Raw genomic sequence first — 17373 nt, 5'->3', positions numbered from 1 at the left:
CGGCTTAAGCTTCATATTAGCTTCAGATAACTTTTAAATTACACTTTTGCACAGGAGGAGGCTTGTGGATTTTTCCGCCCATCACTTTCATTGTAAGTGCATTATAAAGGAATCTTCTAATGGTCAGCATGAAGAGGAGAAATGATTATGGCAAGAAAAGCCTGTATTAACGCTCACATGGGCCCCTGAGTTTTGTTTTAAGACAGACTTGGAAAACTGTGAATCTATCCTTTAATATGACACACTGACCAACATAAGAAAAGCCTATTTGAGTTTACAATTCTAGCGTCGCCTGACGAGGCCACTCTCTGACACGCGATTGGCTCACCGCGCTCCCACTCCTCCAATCAGAGAGCCGCTCTGGCTCCGCCCACCACATCGCCAGCATGGCGGAACATGAAGCAGGAATTCCGCCTATGCGCGGAGGACAGCGCCGTTGACGGGGTAACACCAGCGATGACCATCCTCTGGCAATACAGATCTGTTGCCCGGCGACCAGCGGAGGTCCCCAACGTCATCTAACCAGCTGCGTGCAATTTAGCAGCAGTTTATCCCTTAAACTAACAGCTGTTTGTCCCACAGACTCGTGTCAGATTTGACAGACGGTGGATGAAGTGTTAGCCCTGATGCTCTGAGTTGGACCGATGCCTTTACTGCGCTTGAACGCCTCGCTGGGATTAGACTAGAATAGTTAATAGAAGAGTCTTAGAAATAAGATTATGGATTTGTTCGGGTTGCTGCATTTGGACGAGCTGTCGCACGGACTGGCAAACTTGTCCATGTTTCCATACTTTGACATGGCGCATTATATGGTGTCAGTCATGGCTCTGAGGGAGCAGCCAGGTAAGTAGCTGACGCAAAGTTCAAGTGCATAACAACCGTCTTCCCTGACGAGACATTTACAGTTTTAAACAAGTCTGACAGACAAACAAAGCAACTGTTTTCTTGACGTTTGAGTTAATGAAACTTTAACTTCAGTAATAGACCTACAACTTTCCAGTTATTTCAAGGTTTTTACCAGACATATGTTGCGTTCAGAGAGGCTTATCAAAGTGAAAATCTATTCTGTTTTGTATGTTAATTTAATCACATTAGACCCATCATTTCTATTGTTCTACTATTTTCTTATTATAAGGACATTATTAAGTATTTAACAATATTGACAATCCTCACATAGTATTAATCACAATGTTACCAAGAGTTACAGGACTCAGAAAAGTCTTTGTGAATTTATTTATTTTTTAATTTTGTTAGATGATCGGTATGGTTTAGTTGAAGAAAATATATAATACAAAAATAAACACTGATATTCTGCCATAATAACTTAATCAATTTAAAAAATAAATAAATAAATAAAGTTGTAAACGCCCTTGGCTGAACTTAATTATTTGATTGGATGATTAAAATCATGTCGTGACAATATCATCGTATCATGATCACATTTTAAAAAAAATACTGCAAATACTCCAAAGTAATGATTCCAAGCAGATTGAATTAAAGGAGCAATATGCAAGAATTTTAGTTTAAAATAGGGGTTTTCAAAGTCTGAGACTGTGGGCCTCCCCTCATACAAAGCTTGAACAAAGCATCCCCTCACCCCCCTCCCTTAGTTTACTTGCTTAATTTGGCTGAATTCCTGGATGCCCATGAGAACATGATTGTGTTATTCGATCCCATAGACACTCAACAATTGAGCCAAGATAGCCTAATATTGCTGTTTGACATAACTTCAGACTACACCAAATACATATAAAAAGTCTGTCCTAAGGCATTTATTAGTTTCTGACTCTGCCAAAGTGGGAAAAACAGTAAAATTCCCTCAAACTACTTTATCTCTGAACTATCACTTTAACCAAATCACACACATTTAGGCTATTCTATGTGATGTCCTTTTGATAACTGATGTAATATTTTTTCACTTCACTGAGCCTCCCCTGAAACTGTTTGGAGACCCCCCCAGGGAGGTCTGCCTCCCACTTTGATTATTGTAATATTATGCATTGATGATGATGTGTATGTGCAAGTTGCATATACAGTTGTACTGATTCTGCTTTAGTATTGGGTAGTTTAATCTATAAAAATGGATAATAAACTTATAATAAACATATAAACTGATCATATGTTTATATAAAATCCCAATCTGCAAAGTAACTAGTAACTATTGCTGCCAAATAAAGGTAGTTTTCAGTCAGTTTCCTGCAGAAATAAAGAAGTAAAGTACAAGTACCACAGACTTATACATACATTGCAGCACTTAAATGAACTTAGTTACATCCAACCACTGGTTTTGTCTGATGTAATGCACAACAGTGGAACACAGGTTTTTACATTTAGCATGAATTTGATTATTTTATATGGGGTTTTGCACACGTATTTGCTATATGACATCAATATTAATAAACCATTGCTACTAATATCAGGATATTGACTTCAGCTATATTAGAAAACCCTGAATGTCTCCGTTTTATCAGGTGAAAATTGAGGCCTTTGAATAATTAAAAAGACTACAAGTTTATATCTGTTTCAAGAAAACATCCCCATGTTAGAAAATGACTAAAATATACATTTACCAATCTGTTTTTCATTTGTAGACAATCATCTATTATCTCTTATTGACTGTTGCTCATGCTCCAGTGTAAGTAACATAACTTAAATTAGGCTACATGCTCTGCTGCAGTCTGTTGGATCAGCTCAGACCAAAGGCAGGCACTGAGCCAACTATGTTACGTCACTGTGATGGTGGCTACAGGAACAGGTGGACTTTAACTGCACAGGGACTTGACTTTTCCACACACACACACACACACAAACATACAAGAACACATACACCGACTCCATTGTAGTCCCGCTGCCGTAAATGTACCATCTATTTTAGAACTTGCCTTGCAAGGCATCTGAGCTACCGTGACCTTTAACCCTCTGTCCTTTACACCCATCTATCTATCTCTGACTACAAGTGAAGATACACACAGGGTAAAAATATGGACAAATGATATGCCAGAGGTCAGCGAACACAACACAAAATCCTCATATTTCCCCTGTGTGCTTGTGTGTTTTCCTCTTATATGTGTATGTTGACTCACAGTCAGACATATTGGGGACATTTTTCATGTTATAATAATGTGTGTTTGTACTTGCCTATGAAGTGCAGACTGTAACAAAAACTGACTGAGAGGACAGTAAAAGAAAGGTTTAAAATCTCAGGATAGTTTAAAAAGAAGCACAATATAACCTGAATAAAAGTGAAGGCACAAAACACCCAGTGAACCGGCTTTAGTTCTCCTGTTTCCCAAAAAGGAAAGGAATGCCTTAAACTACTCAACCCTCCCTTGCTTTTCTCTTTCCTGTGTCTTCCCTTCCTGCCTTACAGTGCATCCACTTTGGGAGTGCAATGCTACAGCTGTACAACACTTCCACAAACAAAGTAACTATAGTATTTTTCTAAAAAATGTCATTTGTTCAAGAAGAACATTAATACAAAGCTTATTTGGAGATGCAAAGAAGTTTACTTGCGCACTTGATTTTCAAACTTTGTAGATTTATCACACTGTCAACACACTCGACTGTGGGGTTATTTTAAGCACATTTACTAAACATCGCAATGAGTGGATTGTATAGGTTGCATGAGGACAGGGACATGGAAGAGGAGCAGTGGTTATATGTCAGTCAATGGTCCTATCTTCAAGCCAAAAATAACCAGAGACAAGCCTTTTATTCCCATCTAGTGCTGCCTGTAATGATCCACGAGAGAGAGGAAGAGAGGGGTTAAAAAAGTTGTAAGAGAGGTTATAAAAGTAAAATAGTGGACAAAAGAATAAGGCATTGGGTTTAGGAGAGGAGGGGGGGTGAGATTAGAGGTGGGAACAAAAGTGTCAGAAAGAAGAATGGACTTGGAAAATTATAGAAATGAAGATTAAGAGAGTGGAACTGAGGAATAAAGAAAAAGACAGCTTGGGAGTTGAGTTTCAAGAGAGAGGAGGGGTGTCTTATTTGCAGGCTTAGATAATGCTTGTGTGGTGTGTGTGGTAGATAAGATGCTGTCCTGCTTAAGACTTAAATGACAGTTTTTAATCAAGCAAAACTGTTTTTTGGCAAACACTGGACTGACACTCCCTCCATTTGTAAAGATATGGATTTGTATGCTTGCACATTAACTCATGTACAGTAAATACACTAGTATAAATATACCCTATTAATCAATGTTAATTTAGTGGCAGTTAATCTGATTTAAAATAACTTGACAGGCAAAGATCACAACATTTAGCTAGCTGGCTCTGAAGAGAGAGCGATTTCCAAAAAGAGATTTGTCGTTTTAATTCCAGTGAGACCTGAGCCCACTCTCTACCTTCCCACCAGAGGTAGAGAGAGACAGAAAGAAAGACACAGTCTGACAGCTGTGGTGTATTTGGCCTGTATTCCTCAGATTTGACTTGTAAATGTGTCTCCTTCAAATGCAAAGCAGGAGACAGGATCTTCATCTGGTAAAGGTGTCTGGTGTTTGCAGTCCAAAGCGTTCTTTTATTGGTTTGTTTTGACTTTCAACTTGCAGATATTGTCAAGCGTGTATCACAAATTGAGCTCCCTGGAAAGCAACTCGATTTCCAAGCCGACCCGTGAATGCATCGGTTGCCCACATGCTGATTCAAATTATGTTTTGTTAAATTATAGTTAAATAGTCTCCAACTCCCTCTTTAAAGTTAGTGAACAGGCTCAGACATTAACTGCAGCAGTTTGTTTTTCTAGGGAGTTGTAGGTGATGACATAGCAACAGTGTTTAATCTATAAGCAATGTGCTGCACATGTGGACCGTGTGCAACAACTGCTAAAACACAAATGGCACAAATACTAAGCACTTACATCAGGACTCAATATAAACTATGACAGGAGAAGAGGATGTGTGTGACTGGACTGTTGGCATATTTTTAACCACCCTTCCCTATCTGACATTTGGGTGCTTTTTTTTTTTTTTGGTTCATTTTCTCAAACTTCCTCCTCTTCTAACTGTGGCAACTAGCTTTTAACCACAAATAGGTAATTACATCAGACTTCTTGTGCACACAAATGATACAGTATCGTTTCATGTTCAGTTTTCTGACACGTGACAGTACAGAAAAACAACAATTTCTCTAAACTGAACTGTTAATCTCCCACTCTGCTATAGATTATAACTAGAGCAATCGATTAGTCGAGCAACAGAAAATGAATTGCCAACTATTTTGATATTGAGTAATCAAATACAAATATACTCTCTACAAATAATAGTTTTCTGGTTTCTTTCTTCCTCATGATAGTAAACTGAATATTTTGGGGTTATGGACTGTTGATCGCAACAAAACAAGACATTTGAGGTTTTACCGCGGGCTTTAGGAAACAGTTATCATTATCATAACATTTTTCACCATTTTCTGACATTTTATAGACCGAATGACATCTATTAATCGAGAAAATAATTAACAGATACATTGATGAAGAAAAATGCCCATGCAGCCTAACGTTGTAAACAAAAGGAGCAAGTACAGTATGCCTTTGTCCATCTGTTTCCTCTGTTGGTTATAATAGTGGCCCACTGATGAAGATATGGAGACCACTCAGGCATCAAAGAATGTGTGTTTAGGTATTAAAGATGCCCTCTGAGTATTTAATGTAACAACGTAAGATATTATATAGAGACATATCAAATAGATGAGTCCTCTTACTTACAGTACAGTTCTTTTTTGTCTTTGTGTCAGAGATTTCTATTAATGACTAATGATAGCTCTGTTTCCTCAATTAGTACATTGATTAATAACGTTATTAGTTAAACCTTAAATCAAAATGTTCAACTTTAGTTTCCCCCTTGCAAATGTTCTCATTTAGAAACAATTCTAAACATCAACCAGTTTATTTTCATTTTCATATCCTTTCTGAACTGAAAGAGGTGTTGAGGTTAAAATGTGAGCAGCACTGAGTGAATCCAGAGGAGTCTGCAGAGGAGGGAGATACAGCTATAAATCCTCCTGGTTTACCAATCTCTCTCCAGGAGTCTATAATCTGTCTGTAATCCTCAGATTACCAGTATGGTCCTGTGTGCGGCCTTAGTGACTCCAGGCAGGTGGTTCAGGGTTGACTGAGTGCTACCTGGCTGAGGTGAAGTGATATACATGCACTCAGTGGCCAGTTTATTAGTTATTTAGTTTATTAGTTTATTATTACACACATGGCTAAAATTAATGCAGTCAAAAGAATATCAGTGGTTATTGATGAATATTGATGGTTATTTTGGAAGTTGTAGTTTATGACGCTGTTGAATTGTATTCCTTTATACTGACAACTGTTTCTCATCTGTCATCCACCTCATTGATATCAGTGTATATCTCAGTGTATATATAACCAAATACAATTCAACAGTACCACAAACTGCGGCCTCCAATGACAATTACGTTGAATCAACACTTCTGTAAAACAGCAAAACAAGAACTGAACATTATAACCTTGATGGGACTGACTGGTGTATTTCTCTGCATTAGTTTTAGCTGGATTGACATAAACTGAGTGTATATCCTAGTGTACCATGGCAGCAAGGATATGCAAAATCTCATGTGTTGTAATTTTTAAAATAAAACCTGTGTTGACCGTTTAAACAATAACGACACTAAACCATCCTTTCATAGTGAAGATTTACATCAGATGCCATAATATCATAATACAAAGCAGTTCTTATGCTATTCGATTTGCCTATAAGTCATGAGCGCTCATGTCATGCAGTTAGTGTGTAAATTGTTTAAATGGAAAAAACAGGGTGGAAACAGAGACAGCACTGAGTGGCTGATTATTATCTTGAGTGAACTGATATCATCGGTGTTTGTAACTTTTAACTGTCATGCCTCTGCTCTGCACTTTGAACTCCAGGCCTGGAAGCAAATAATATAGCTGAGCTCAAAGCTTTCTGTATCTCTAAAAACTGTACTTAACTTGTTAATATTTACACAAAGCCAGAGGCCTGTTCCTTGGTTGGGAAAGCCAAGGAACAGGCATCAAACTCCACTGACTTCTAGTTACCCTGACAAGTTCAACTGATGTCTGCAATAATACTTTATTTATTTATTTATTTATTACAAAGCCTGTCTGTCTTCATTTAGTGAAGGGAAATAAAGTGGTGGAAGAAGTATTGAAACCTTTTACTCAAGTAAAAATAGCAATATCACAGTATAAAAATACTCTATTACAAGTAAAAGTCCAGAATTCGAAATTCTTACTGTAGTAAAAGATTATTATTGTACATATATACATACACAGATATACGGATATACTGTAAGTGCCTGTAAAACATTTTTCATGATTTAGTGTCTTACAACATGGAATCAAAGGTATAGGCTTATATTTATTGATCATTATGGTAAGCACTGAACAACAGACTCACGTGGATATAAGAGCACAGAGTATTTAGACCTTGTGGGAATGCTAATACCTTATTTAAGGAAAACATACTACTGTACATGTAGGGACTCAAAGAAATCCACAGTGATCATGCTAATAAATATACTTCTTGTCTTGTGCAGGAGCTCTTGAGGTGTCCAGAGCCAGCCCCTTGGCCTGCTGGTTCAGCTCCATGCTCTTCTGTTTCGGCGGAGCTGTTCTGTCTGGGATGATGCTGGCTGAGCCACCTGTAGCACCTTTGTCCAACAGCACCAGCATTCTGCTTGCTTCAGTCATCTGGTAAATATCAAAGAAATTAGAAGAAATGCAGAGAAAAGGGTGAGAGAGAGAGAGAGAGAGAGAGAAAGGAAAGCATGGAAGCAGAAAGTGATAGGATTAGTGAGAGGCCCTCTGCAACTTTGAGGGAAAAGGGATACACAAACGTGTCCTTTTCTCTATGCATCCCTGGAGCAAAATACAGAATAATGAGGTTCTCTTATAGATGAAATGTACAATAATCAATTTCCTGTAAAGGGATCAAGAAATGTGATAGACATTCAATGAAACAGAGAGGTTTTTTTTAAATATGAAGTCTTTGGTTTCCCTCTACTGGTGGCACATATAATTGCACTCTTACCACAAAAAAAACACACACACACAGTGCCCTCTGCTGGTGAAAAGAAGTACTTGACAGAGACTTTGTTTACTGGCCACATAGTTGACATTCAATAGGTAGCTGAAATGTTTGTGTGTGTGTGTGCACTTGTTATTTGAGCCATGTGTGTCTCCCCAGGTACCTTGTGTTCTACTGCCCCATGGACCTGGTGTACTGTTGTGCCGCCCTGCTGCCTCTCAGGCTGGTGCTGTCAGGAATGAAGGAAGTGACTAGGACATGGAAGGTGCTCGGAGGAGTCACCCAGGCATACAGCAGATACAAGGACAGCCTGCTGGTTATGATTGCCATTGGCTGGGCTAAAGGTCAGTTATCTGGTGGTGTGCATATGTGGATCTGTGTCTCAGTCCTTTTTTTGTATTATGATAACATCATTTTGTAAGCGCTTTGAAGTAATAATGAAGTATTTAGTGTTTTAATTAATATCAGATAAGTAATACATTTTAATTTAATCATATATCTCCCTTCACAAGGTGCTGGAGGTGGTCTGATCAGTAATTTTGAGCAGCTTGTTCGAGGTGTATGGAAACCAGAGACCAACGAGCTCCTCAAAATGTCATAGTAAGTCTTCTACAAGACTTTATTGATATTACATCTGTGTTTTTTATGTTATCTTTGTGATTATAAACTACACTGTGAGTGTGTTTTAATGTACAGAGTGTAATTTGAAACTGAAAGGAAAAGTTTGGCATTTTGGGAAACACACTTTGGTTTGTTACGGGGGTTATGTGCCAAGACTATTTATTGGCTGGATGCAACCACTTCCTAAAACAATATTTGTTTTCACACTTTGGTTTTTATATAGATCCAACAAACAAGATATAATGTGTTAATTAGAAGTGCTGGTAGGCTGATTTCTTACCTTTTGGACAGAGCTAGGCTAGCTGTTTCCCTTTGTTTCCAGTCTTTATACTAAGCTAAACCTATTTCCCAAACTCTAGTTTATACCAAACATGGAAACACTGAATAAAGCTGAGGGTATTCTACAGCTGGCACCCATATGTGTATAAAAATATCATCAGAAAACTCTTTGTTACCTTTGTCTTTCACATACAAGGAAGAATTGAAACCAATTGGAGTTATGTACTCACAGGATTGCCATCTACAGTGATGACGTTTGTTTCCAGTTTAGACAGGTTGTCCTTGATGATTCAAGCATATAAAATGTGACTTCTCTCAAGTGTGTGCATGAAGTAATCATCCTCACTATTTTAGACTTTTAATTAATTCTTCTCAGATATCATAACTGCTCTTTTAACATTTATTGTTTCTTTATTAAGCCCCACCAAGATCACCCTGATAGGGGCAGTGCTGTTCACTCTGCAGCAGACCCAATACCTGCCTCTCCAGAAGCAGCACCTGATGCTGATCTACACCATCTTTACCGTCGTCAACAAGGTCAGTCTGAAGTAGCTTATACTTGACACTGTGACCTTCAATATATACCCAAGGTAGCAAAACGGTGGTTGAGATACAGAACAGGAAGGTGTATTTTGCTCAATTGAATTGCTTACCTGTGACTCAGATCTTAACTCAGGTATAACAAATGTTTTGGAGCTGAGGCTCCCTCCAAATCTGTGGCGTTGCCGTAGCCTTGTCTTCTAAATGACCTTTCTGCCTCTGCTTTTTTGAAGTTTTAGCTGTGGTGACTCACATTAGCTCGGTATTACCCGTAGGGCTGGGGCTTTTGCATCATTTTCTTCAGCTTGCATCATCTTCTCCTCTCTTCTCTGGGAAACTTGTGCTCTTGACTGAGACACAGATAAATCCACCATGTCTTCTTTCAACTCTCATTCTGTTAGTTCCCTCTGACTCTGATCTGTCAAATTAGCGCCAAGCCATTTCATCAGATTTAAGAGTCGTGTCCAACCTGCTGTTTATTATTTTGTGTTCCTGATGATGCAAGCGTTATACTCTCATCCCCTAATACTAATACGTAACTAATACACCCAATACCCATACAGTGCTATTATATGTAAAAGAGGCCAACATCACGTAACTGGTCAGCTTTCTGTGAAAAAAATGACAAGTTACATGTCTTTCATTATCGATTAATTTACTGATTATTTTCTTGATTAATTGATTAATCGCTTTGTCTAGAAAACATCAGAAAATAGTGAAAATGCCCATTATTATTTGCCAGAGTCAAAGGTGACATCTTTAAATACTATCCAAAACGCAAATATATTTAGTGTACAGAGAAAAGCATTAAATCGTGACATTTGAGAAGCTAAAAGCAGCAAATATTTTGGCATTTTTGCTTGAAAATGACTAAAACAATTTTTCAGTTATTACTATAGTTGTTAATTAAGCTTCTATCAATCAACTAATCGATTAATTGACTAATCATAGCAGCACTGGACTTGACCCCATCATGTGATGTTAGATAAAGTCACTTTTTATGGTTGTTTGGCTGAGGATATGTCAAAGACAGCTGCCATATTGAAGGGATTTGAGCCACTCCCACAGTTTGGAAAATCACAAATGTCAAATGTTTCTCTCTTTTCTCATATTTTGCTTCTGTCATCACAAGTGTATCGTCTCTTTTTCAGTCAAGGATGATGCTGACAGGCTCGTCCACCTCGCCCTTTGCTGCCATCGAGTCAGCCATCTACAAGACCTTCTTCGCTGGCTCCTCCCCTTACGCCGCCCTCACCGCCGATGTGAAGAAAGCAAATATTGATAACGGCGCAGCGAACCGGACGACCTCTACCACAACAACCAAAGAGTCCAGTGAGAATGAGGCAGCAGGGAAAGGAAAAAGCGGATCGCTCAAAGCCAAAGACGAGTCAGAGAACGCAGAGACAACAAGCTGCAAGAAGACCGACTAGTCAGCCTCTGCCCTTTCTCCCCTTTTACCTCCAAGCAGGGTTGTGGAGTCATTTCTGATTCAGTTTTGTCATGTCAGGAGGTCATTTAAACTTTCTGCTCTGTTTTCTGTTATGAAGAAAGACATTTTTGCCCTACTGGCTAAAAACGTTTTTATTCCAAACTGTTTCTTTTGCATTTTTTTTTTTCAAATGTAATTTAAAAGACACTGAAACAGAATTCCGATAAGAGCTGACTCCAATCAACCCTGTACCTTATTCTGGGATAATCACCCCATCCTTAATGTACTGTAAACTGTATTAATATTTATGCTGTTGGATATGAACATCTTACTATCCTTGGGCTGATTGCACACTTGCAGTACACTTGTGTAGCTTAATTTTTTATATACATTTATATTGAGAACAATCTTATGATGATTTTATCTCTGGGTTTTGGGAACAGTGCTGTGCACCCGCTGATCTATGAATGTCTATATCTTCTTCTTTCTGTGTATATTCTGCTTCATGTAAATGCTATATTTCCTATTCTGCAGTAATTTCTGCAGAAACATTTTTTTAAAAGAGAGATTATATACTACGATATTCAGATATTTTATTCTATTTATAAAAAAACATAATTGCACTCTGAATGTATAACATCGAAACGGAAGACAACTATTTAGTGTGTTCTGTTTCTTTGGTGAATGCGTTGAATTACAATTGAAAGCATGAGAATAAACATGTTTACATGCACTAGACGATGTGTTGTTGATGTGATTCCTCGCCTCTAGATCCAGATAGAAGTGAACACGGATGCACAAATTGAGAACGTTATAGTGGAATAGAAATACATTTCTATGTCTCTAAGCTACATTTATTCTCAATATCATATCTAAAGAGTAACTGATATCTATATTAGCTGCTGGTAAATTGATATAAATCAGTACAGTGCCCAGAAGTAACCTCCTCTATAGGCTGAAACATTGCATCAGTGTAACATCAGCACCTGATTGATACCTCACCCTCTTTATAAAGCTGCTGGAGAGAGATCCCCCAAATCCCCCCCCAGTTCTCATCTATGTAACCTCAGACGGCAAAGAATCCACCTGTGAATACAAATTAAAAACCAGTGGGGGGGTTGGGAGATGGGGAGGGGGTGTTGAAGAGAAAAAAGAAGATGCTCAAAGACGATCAAAAGCGATACTGGTAGAGATGATGCACTTGCCTTTAATACGCCTCAAGTCCAAAATTGTCAGATGCATGCATGTCAATTACAGGCTTGTATCTCAAAGTGTTAGCTGAAAAACTGCTTTATGTTTGTGTGTATGTGTAAGTGTGTGTGTGCGTGCGTGTGATCTTATTGACTGTAATGGTGAACTGTTTGACCTGGAAAACTGAAAAACACATTAATAAGCCACTGTTTTCCTGACGCTGCCTCCTATGACAAGAAGGCTGATGACATGATGACAGCCCAGAGCCTGAAAGTTCCCAAGCAATTCTCTTAATGAGGTCCAGACCTACTTGACCCCTACCACAATTACTCACTGAACTGATCGAGCCCCTGCTCCTTTCACCTCAGCCCTTTCCTCCCTGTGCCTCACCTGCCCTACAGCACACATCCCCTCAGACTCTTTTCTAGCCCCAGATTTCTGCCTGTTGTCTAGTTGCAGAAGATTAATCCTGACCTAAATGTGTGCACACAAGCTTGTTTACACATACATATTGCACACAATGCATACACACATTCTTCTACATATAACTTTGAACACCACAGTGGTGTGTGAGAGGTCACGAATATAATGAAGATGTGACATACTACGATTCGTACTATATAACACACACATGCACACACACATATAAACTGTGCACATAGACAAAATGCTAGCAAGTACTGTAAGCTCACACATGACTTTGAACCCACAGTGACTTCTAAGTAGAGGTCAGAGACATACCAAGACCATGACATACTACCCACAAACAAACCCACAGCTGACAGAGAGACACAGTAGAGAGAAAGACTAGGGGTATTTCTGACACGAACAGCTTGAAGTTGTGACTTGTTTTGCTGTTGCTCTTTACTTTTCCTTTCATAAACACCACCACCCGTTATACTTCTAACATTTAAATTAAAAGTTGAAAGGTTAAATCTGGTAATATTCTATATTTTTCTTATTGTCAACAAATCCCACAAAAAGTCCAAAACCAACAATGAATTGATTCTCCTAACAAGTGTTGTCTGTAGCCAGACCCTGATATCTCTGTGCGTGACATGAGCCTCTTTGAATCAATCTCGCATCAACTGTCCTGCTGCCTTAAACTACTCACTAGTGCACCAAATCTGAAAATAGTCCCTGACAAATTCACCATTTACCCCTGAGAAAAAAAGAAAAAAAACATTTTGGGAAATCACTTAGTCTTTTTCTAAAAATGAAGTAATATATTTTTGACCTTTTTTTTATAAGATTTATGCCTTCTGAATGGGCTAGGGGCTAAATGCCGCAGACAGGAGTTAAGAAGGTATGGCAAGATGAATGAAGGCATGGTGGTTTTGGACAACAACAACAACAAAAAACAACTCCTTTTACTTTACTTCTTTTTTAATAAAAAGTTAATAAAAGTCTATCCTTAGAGTTTGCGGATAAAATATTAAAGAGCCCCTCCAGACATGTTTTAAGGCATGATCTGCTTAGAATAAAAATGTTATGTCTGTCAGTTTTTTTCCACAGAAAAGTTGAATAAACCTTGTTGAAAATTCTTAAAACTTCCACCACTCTTTCTCCCTCCAGAAAAATCAAAAAGCGATTAACCTGTAAATATATTTCACTTCAAAAGTTTAACTGCTGGACACATGATGTCTCCTACTTGACTGAAACGTCAATTCTCAGTATATGTGCACCAAGTTTCCACATCACACATGTGTAAGTTGCACATTGGACCACGATTGGCTCCAAACTAGTTGTGATGTCACAAATCATGCTTGTAAGTACACACCTTAAACTCAGATTTGAGGAGAGCACAGAGAAACTTTCTCCCTTCTGCAAATGAATATGAAAACAGCCATCTAGCGTTAAACTTTGTTCATACGTCGTTCTGCAGAGTGAAGCTCAAACAACCAATCGAGATAAAAATATGCAAAACACATTTTTGAGTGGAAAGGACTTTAATGAAAATCATAGATCTTTGTCAGTGGGAAATGTTGATCACTTCAAAGAGGCTGATCTGTTCTTTATCAGTCTATAATGCTACAAAAGTTGATTTACATAAAATCTAACACATGCACAAGCTAATAAAGGTACCACAGTACAAAAAACATGATGCTATAACAACATGTTTACATGCCAGTTTAAATTAGATGGCTCGTTTTCATATGCAGTTTCATTACATGGCTTGAACTCTCAGTCCCAGCTTTAAGACGAACACACATTGATTTCCAACCTCCTCTAGTGAAACTGCAAAACACCTTTGGTAGCATCTGAAACTCCAGTGCTGCCTGGAGGATAAGAGTTCCTGTTGCTGAGTGGTGCAGGACAGGTGATTACCACTTGGTGGCGTGCGGAGGCGTCATCACCGATGGCTTGATGCCTGGGAACTGACAGGCTGGCCAGCAGCTGCAGGCAAGAAGGGATGGGGACAGGAGGGGACTTTCTTTGCAGAACCAATGGTAGCTGCCTGCACGTGTGTGAGTGTGTGTGGTCTGCTTTAGCTGTGCTTGTGAGGATCCAATATAGACAGTTCACTGTTCTTGTGGGGACATTTTGGGTTGTAAGGACAATTTATGTGGGCTGAAAAGCTGATTTTAGGGTTAGTGGTTAGAGACACACTCCTTTAGCATCCCCCAGCCCCAAAATTACATTTTAGAGTCAACGTGAGAGTTTTAAAAAATCCATTTTTAAGGGGTTTCATGGATTCTATTGTACGCTATGACAAAATAAGGGATTATATTTTTAAGTTTGGGCTGGAGTTTGTTTGATTGCAGTAAAGAAGATGTTCTCTTAAGTATAGTAGAAGCAGCCAAATTGCATGTGGATATGTGTGTGTACTTTCATCTGTGAGGGTGCATGTGTATGTGACACAGAGTGGCAACAAAGGCTGAGTCCATCAAAAAGGCACAAAGAGCTCTGGGCCACACACACACACACACACACACACACACACACACACTCACACACATGCATGTCCACCTACAAACACACACACGCGCCACACACTCACAAATCCCTCCAACCACCAGTGAGACCAAGGCGTGTTTTCCTCTCTTCCTCCAGAGAAACCAACATGACCTGCTCGCACATTCACACCTCTGCTGTCACTGCATGTGTATCTTTGTTCAACTTGTAAGCTGTGGGTTGTCCAAATTTCGATATAGCATTTTTTATTTCAGTGATTAGACTGAAAGGTATCTACAAAGAGGTTTTTTTTTTTTTTGCTTTATCCCAGTCAGTCTCATTCATCTCATTGATGCTTTGCCCTATCACACCTCGCTTCATTCCATGAAAATGACTGTGAAAGTGTTAAACTAGCTGCAATCTCCTAGCTTGTGGCAGTGCACCTGCTCCAACTCAGTGGTTTCTTAACGTGTTGTCAGAGGCTGGACGTGACATGATCTTTAGTGGAACTGTGTGCACCAATTTACCTCTAAGCTGATGCCTGCCATGGTTGATATATCAATTAAAAAAAAAACCTAATGGAATAAAAAGACACAGTAGGTGCATCATATCAAAATGCAAGGCATTAATTAGCTTTTTTACTGACAACTTCTTCCTTTTTTTAACGATCAAAGTGAGTGTTTTTTTAATACAAAGTTTTGTCAAATGACTCTGGGGGTGATGCAATCCAACTCATTATCTCTTCAAGTGAGATGAAAGTGAGGAGAGAGCTGCTTGAGACCACACAGGAAAAGACTCTGTGAGGGAAGTTAGGGAGAAGGAAGGAGAAAGGCAGATAAAGGGCAAGACAGACAGAAAGAAAGAAAGGAAGGAAGAAAGAAAGAAAGAAAGAAAGAAAGAAAGAAAGAAAGAAAGACTAACTGGAGTTACATCGGGTCATCATGACAACGTTCTGGTGTTTGCATGACATCTCTCTTTCTGTCTCTCACACACAAAAACACACAGCAGTCTCTTCAGAGAGCTCTGAGCGCTCAACCAAACAGTCTGTGTCTACCACCATTCAAGATCTGACTTGAAAAGAATAGCTGCAAGGAGAATGCCAAAAAATGGAGCTGCTGTAATCTGACTTGCAAGCTAGCTGCGTGTATGGGTGAATGGAAGGGCTTTCTCCAAAAAAACTATACAAGCATTTATGTTGATTTTTCACTTAGAAAATGAGCAAACATAAAATCTGGCTATGAGTGATCAAACTGTTGTATAGTACTTTACATAGCTGTTATAGCAATGTGGTTTTGTTTAATTTACTGCTGAAAAAAATATAAAATATATTGAAAAGTGTCATTGAAAGGACACATATTGAAAGGTTTTTAACATTTTGTCCAAACTCATTCACAATTCTGAGGAGGACAGAAGATTTAAAACACCTCTCAATACAATAAAACACGAAATACAGCCTCAGAAAATGACCATAGAGCTGAATCAACACCTCTCTGACACAACCTAGTGTCAACAAAAACTGAACATGATAAGCTTCACAAAGCTTTTTGCAAGGCTGTTGCATTGGATTGCATTAGATTAAACAGGTGAACTCTCAGCCCTCTGAATTAGAGTTGGACTTTTTATTTCTTTTAAATGATGAATGACCAAAAATCTGTTGCTTTTCTTCCCATGAAAACTGTCCAAAGGAAACTACAATAACGTAGAAGTTATTATAGTTTCATGTAGTATAAATACAAAACAATCAACAGTATATATCGAATATGCCAAAATTATTAAAGGGGACATATTTGTGATGTCATTTTTATACTGTTATTATATTGGATGTCCATGTTAAACATGCTCAAAGTTCCAAAACTTGAGGTCAACATGGAAAAATGGTCCCTGCAAGTCAAAATCCAGGGCTTCAGCCTGGTCTGGACGTTTAGTTTGCAGTGTAACCTCTACTTCCTCCTCATGATTACATCTGATTGTTTGTTCATGCCCACAAACGGCCATCCATTCTGTAGCCTTTGTTGTTAAGGGTGTTGCCAGGATTTATCCATGGGTTGTTTGTGTTTTCCATTTGCATATTTTGGATCAGATAAAGGCTTGAACATGTGCAGATGTATTTGAGAAGTGTCCATTTTGAGTAAAGAACAAGAAAAAGAAGTGAAATCCCACTACTACTATTTGTTTACGTAGCCAGAGGTTAGCCAAGGTGCAGCTTCTGGGAGCTAACCAATCAGAACAGAGTGGGCTTATCAGGACAAGAACTGAAACGGCCTGTTTCAGACAGAGGCTGAACTGAGGGGCTGCATAAAGGGCTAGTATAAGTTAAATAAGAGGTTTTTTTGAACTGTAAATCATGCAAAGATATTCCAGTAGAGCCCTAGAATATAAAATATAGAAC

At 38.6% G+C, this 17373-nt stretch overlaps 1 protein-coding gene across 1 annotated transcript; it reads left to right on the top strand.

Annotated features, from left to right (window-relative positions):
- The first annotated feature begins 377 nt into the window (after positions 1-377).
- tmem38b (transmembrane protein 38B) lies at positions 378-11636 on the top strand. Its single transcript, XM_044334355.1, has 6 exons — positions 378-843; positions 7539-7695; positions 8189-8373; positions 8542-8629; positions 9349-9466; positions 10621-11636. The coding sequence occupies exons 1-6, from the start codon at positions 720-722 to the stop codon at positions 10897-10899; spliced, it is 951 nt and encodes a 316-aa protein (XP_044190290.1). The 5' UTR covers positions 378-719; the 3' UTR covers positions 10900-11636.
- Positions 11637-17373: the final 5737 nt, after the last annotated feature.

The sequence above is a fragment of the Thunnus albacares genome, chromosome 18, assembly GCF_914725855.1.
Source record: "Thunnus albacares chromosome 18, fThuAlb1.1, whole genome shotgun sequence".
Taxonomy (NCBI): Eukaryota; Metazoa; Chordata; class Actinopteri; order Scombriformes; family Scombridae; genus Thunnus; species Thunnus albacares.
This window is presented reverse-complemented; position numbering and strand designations above follow the sequence as displayed.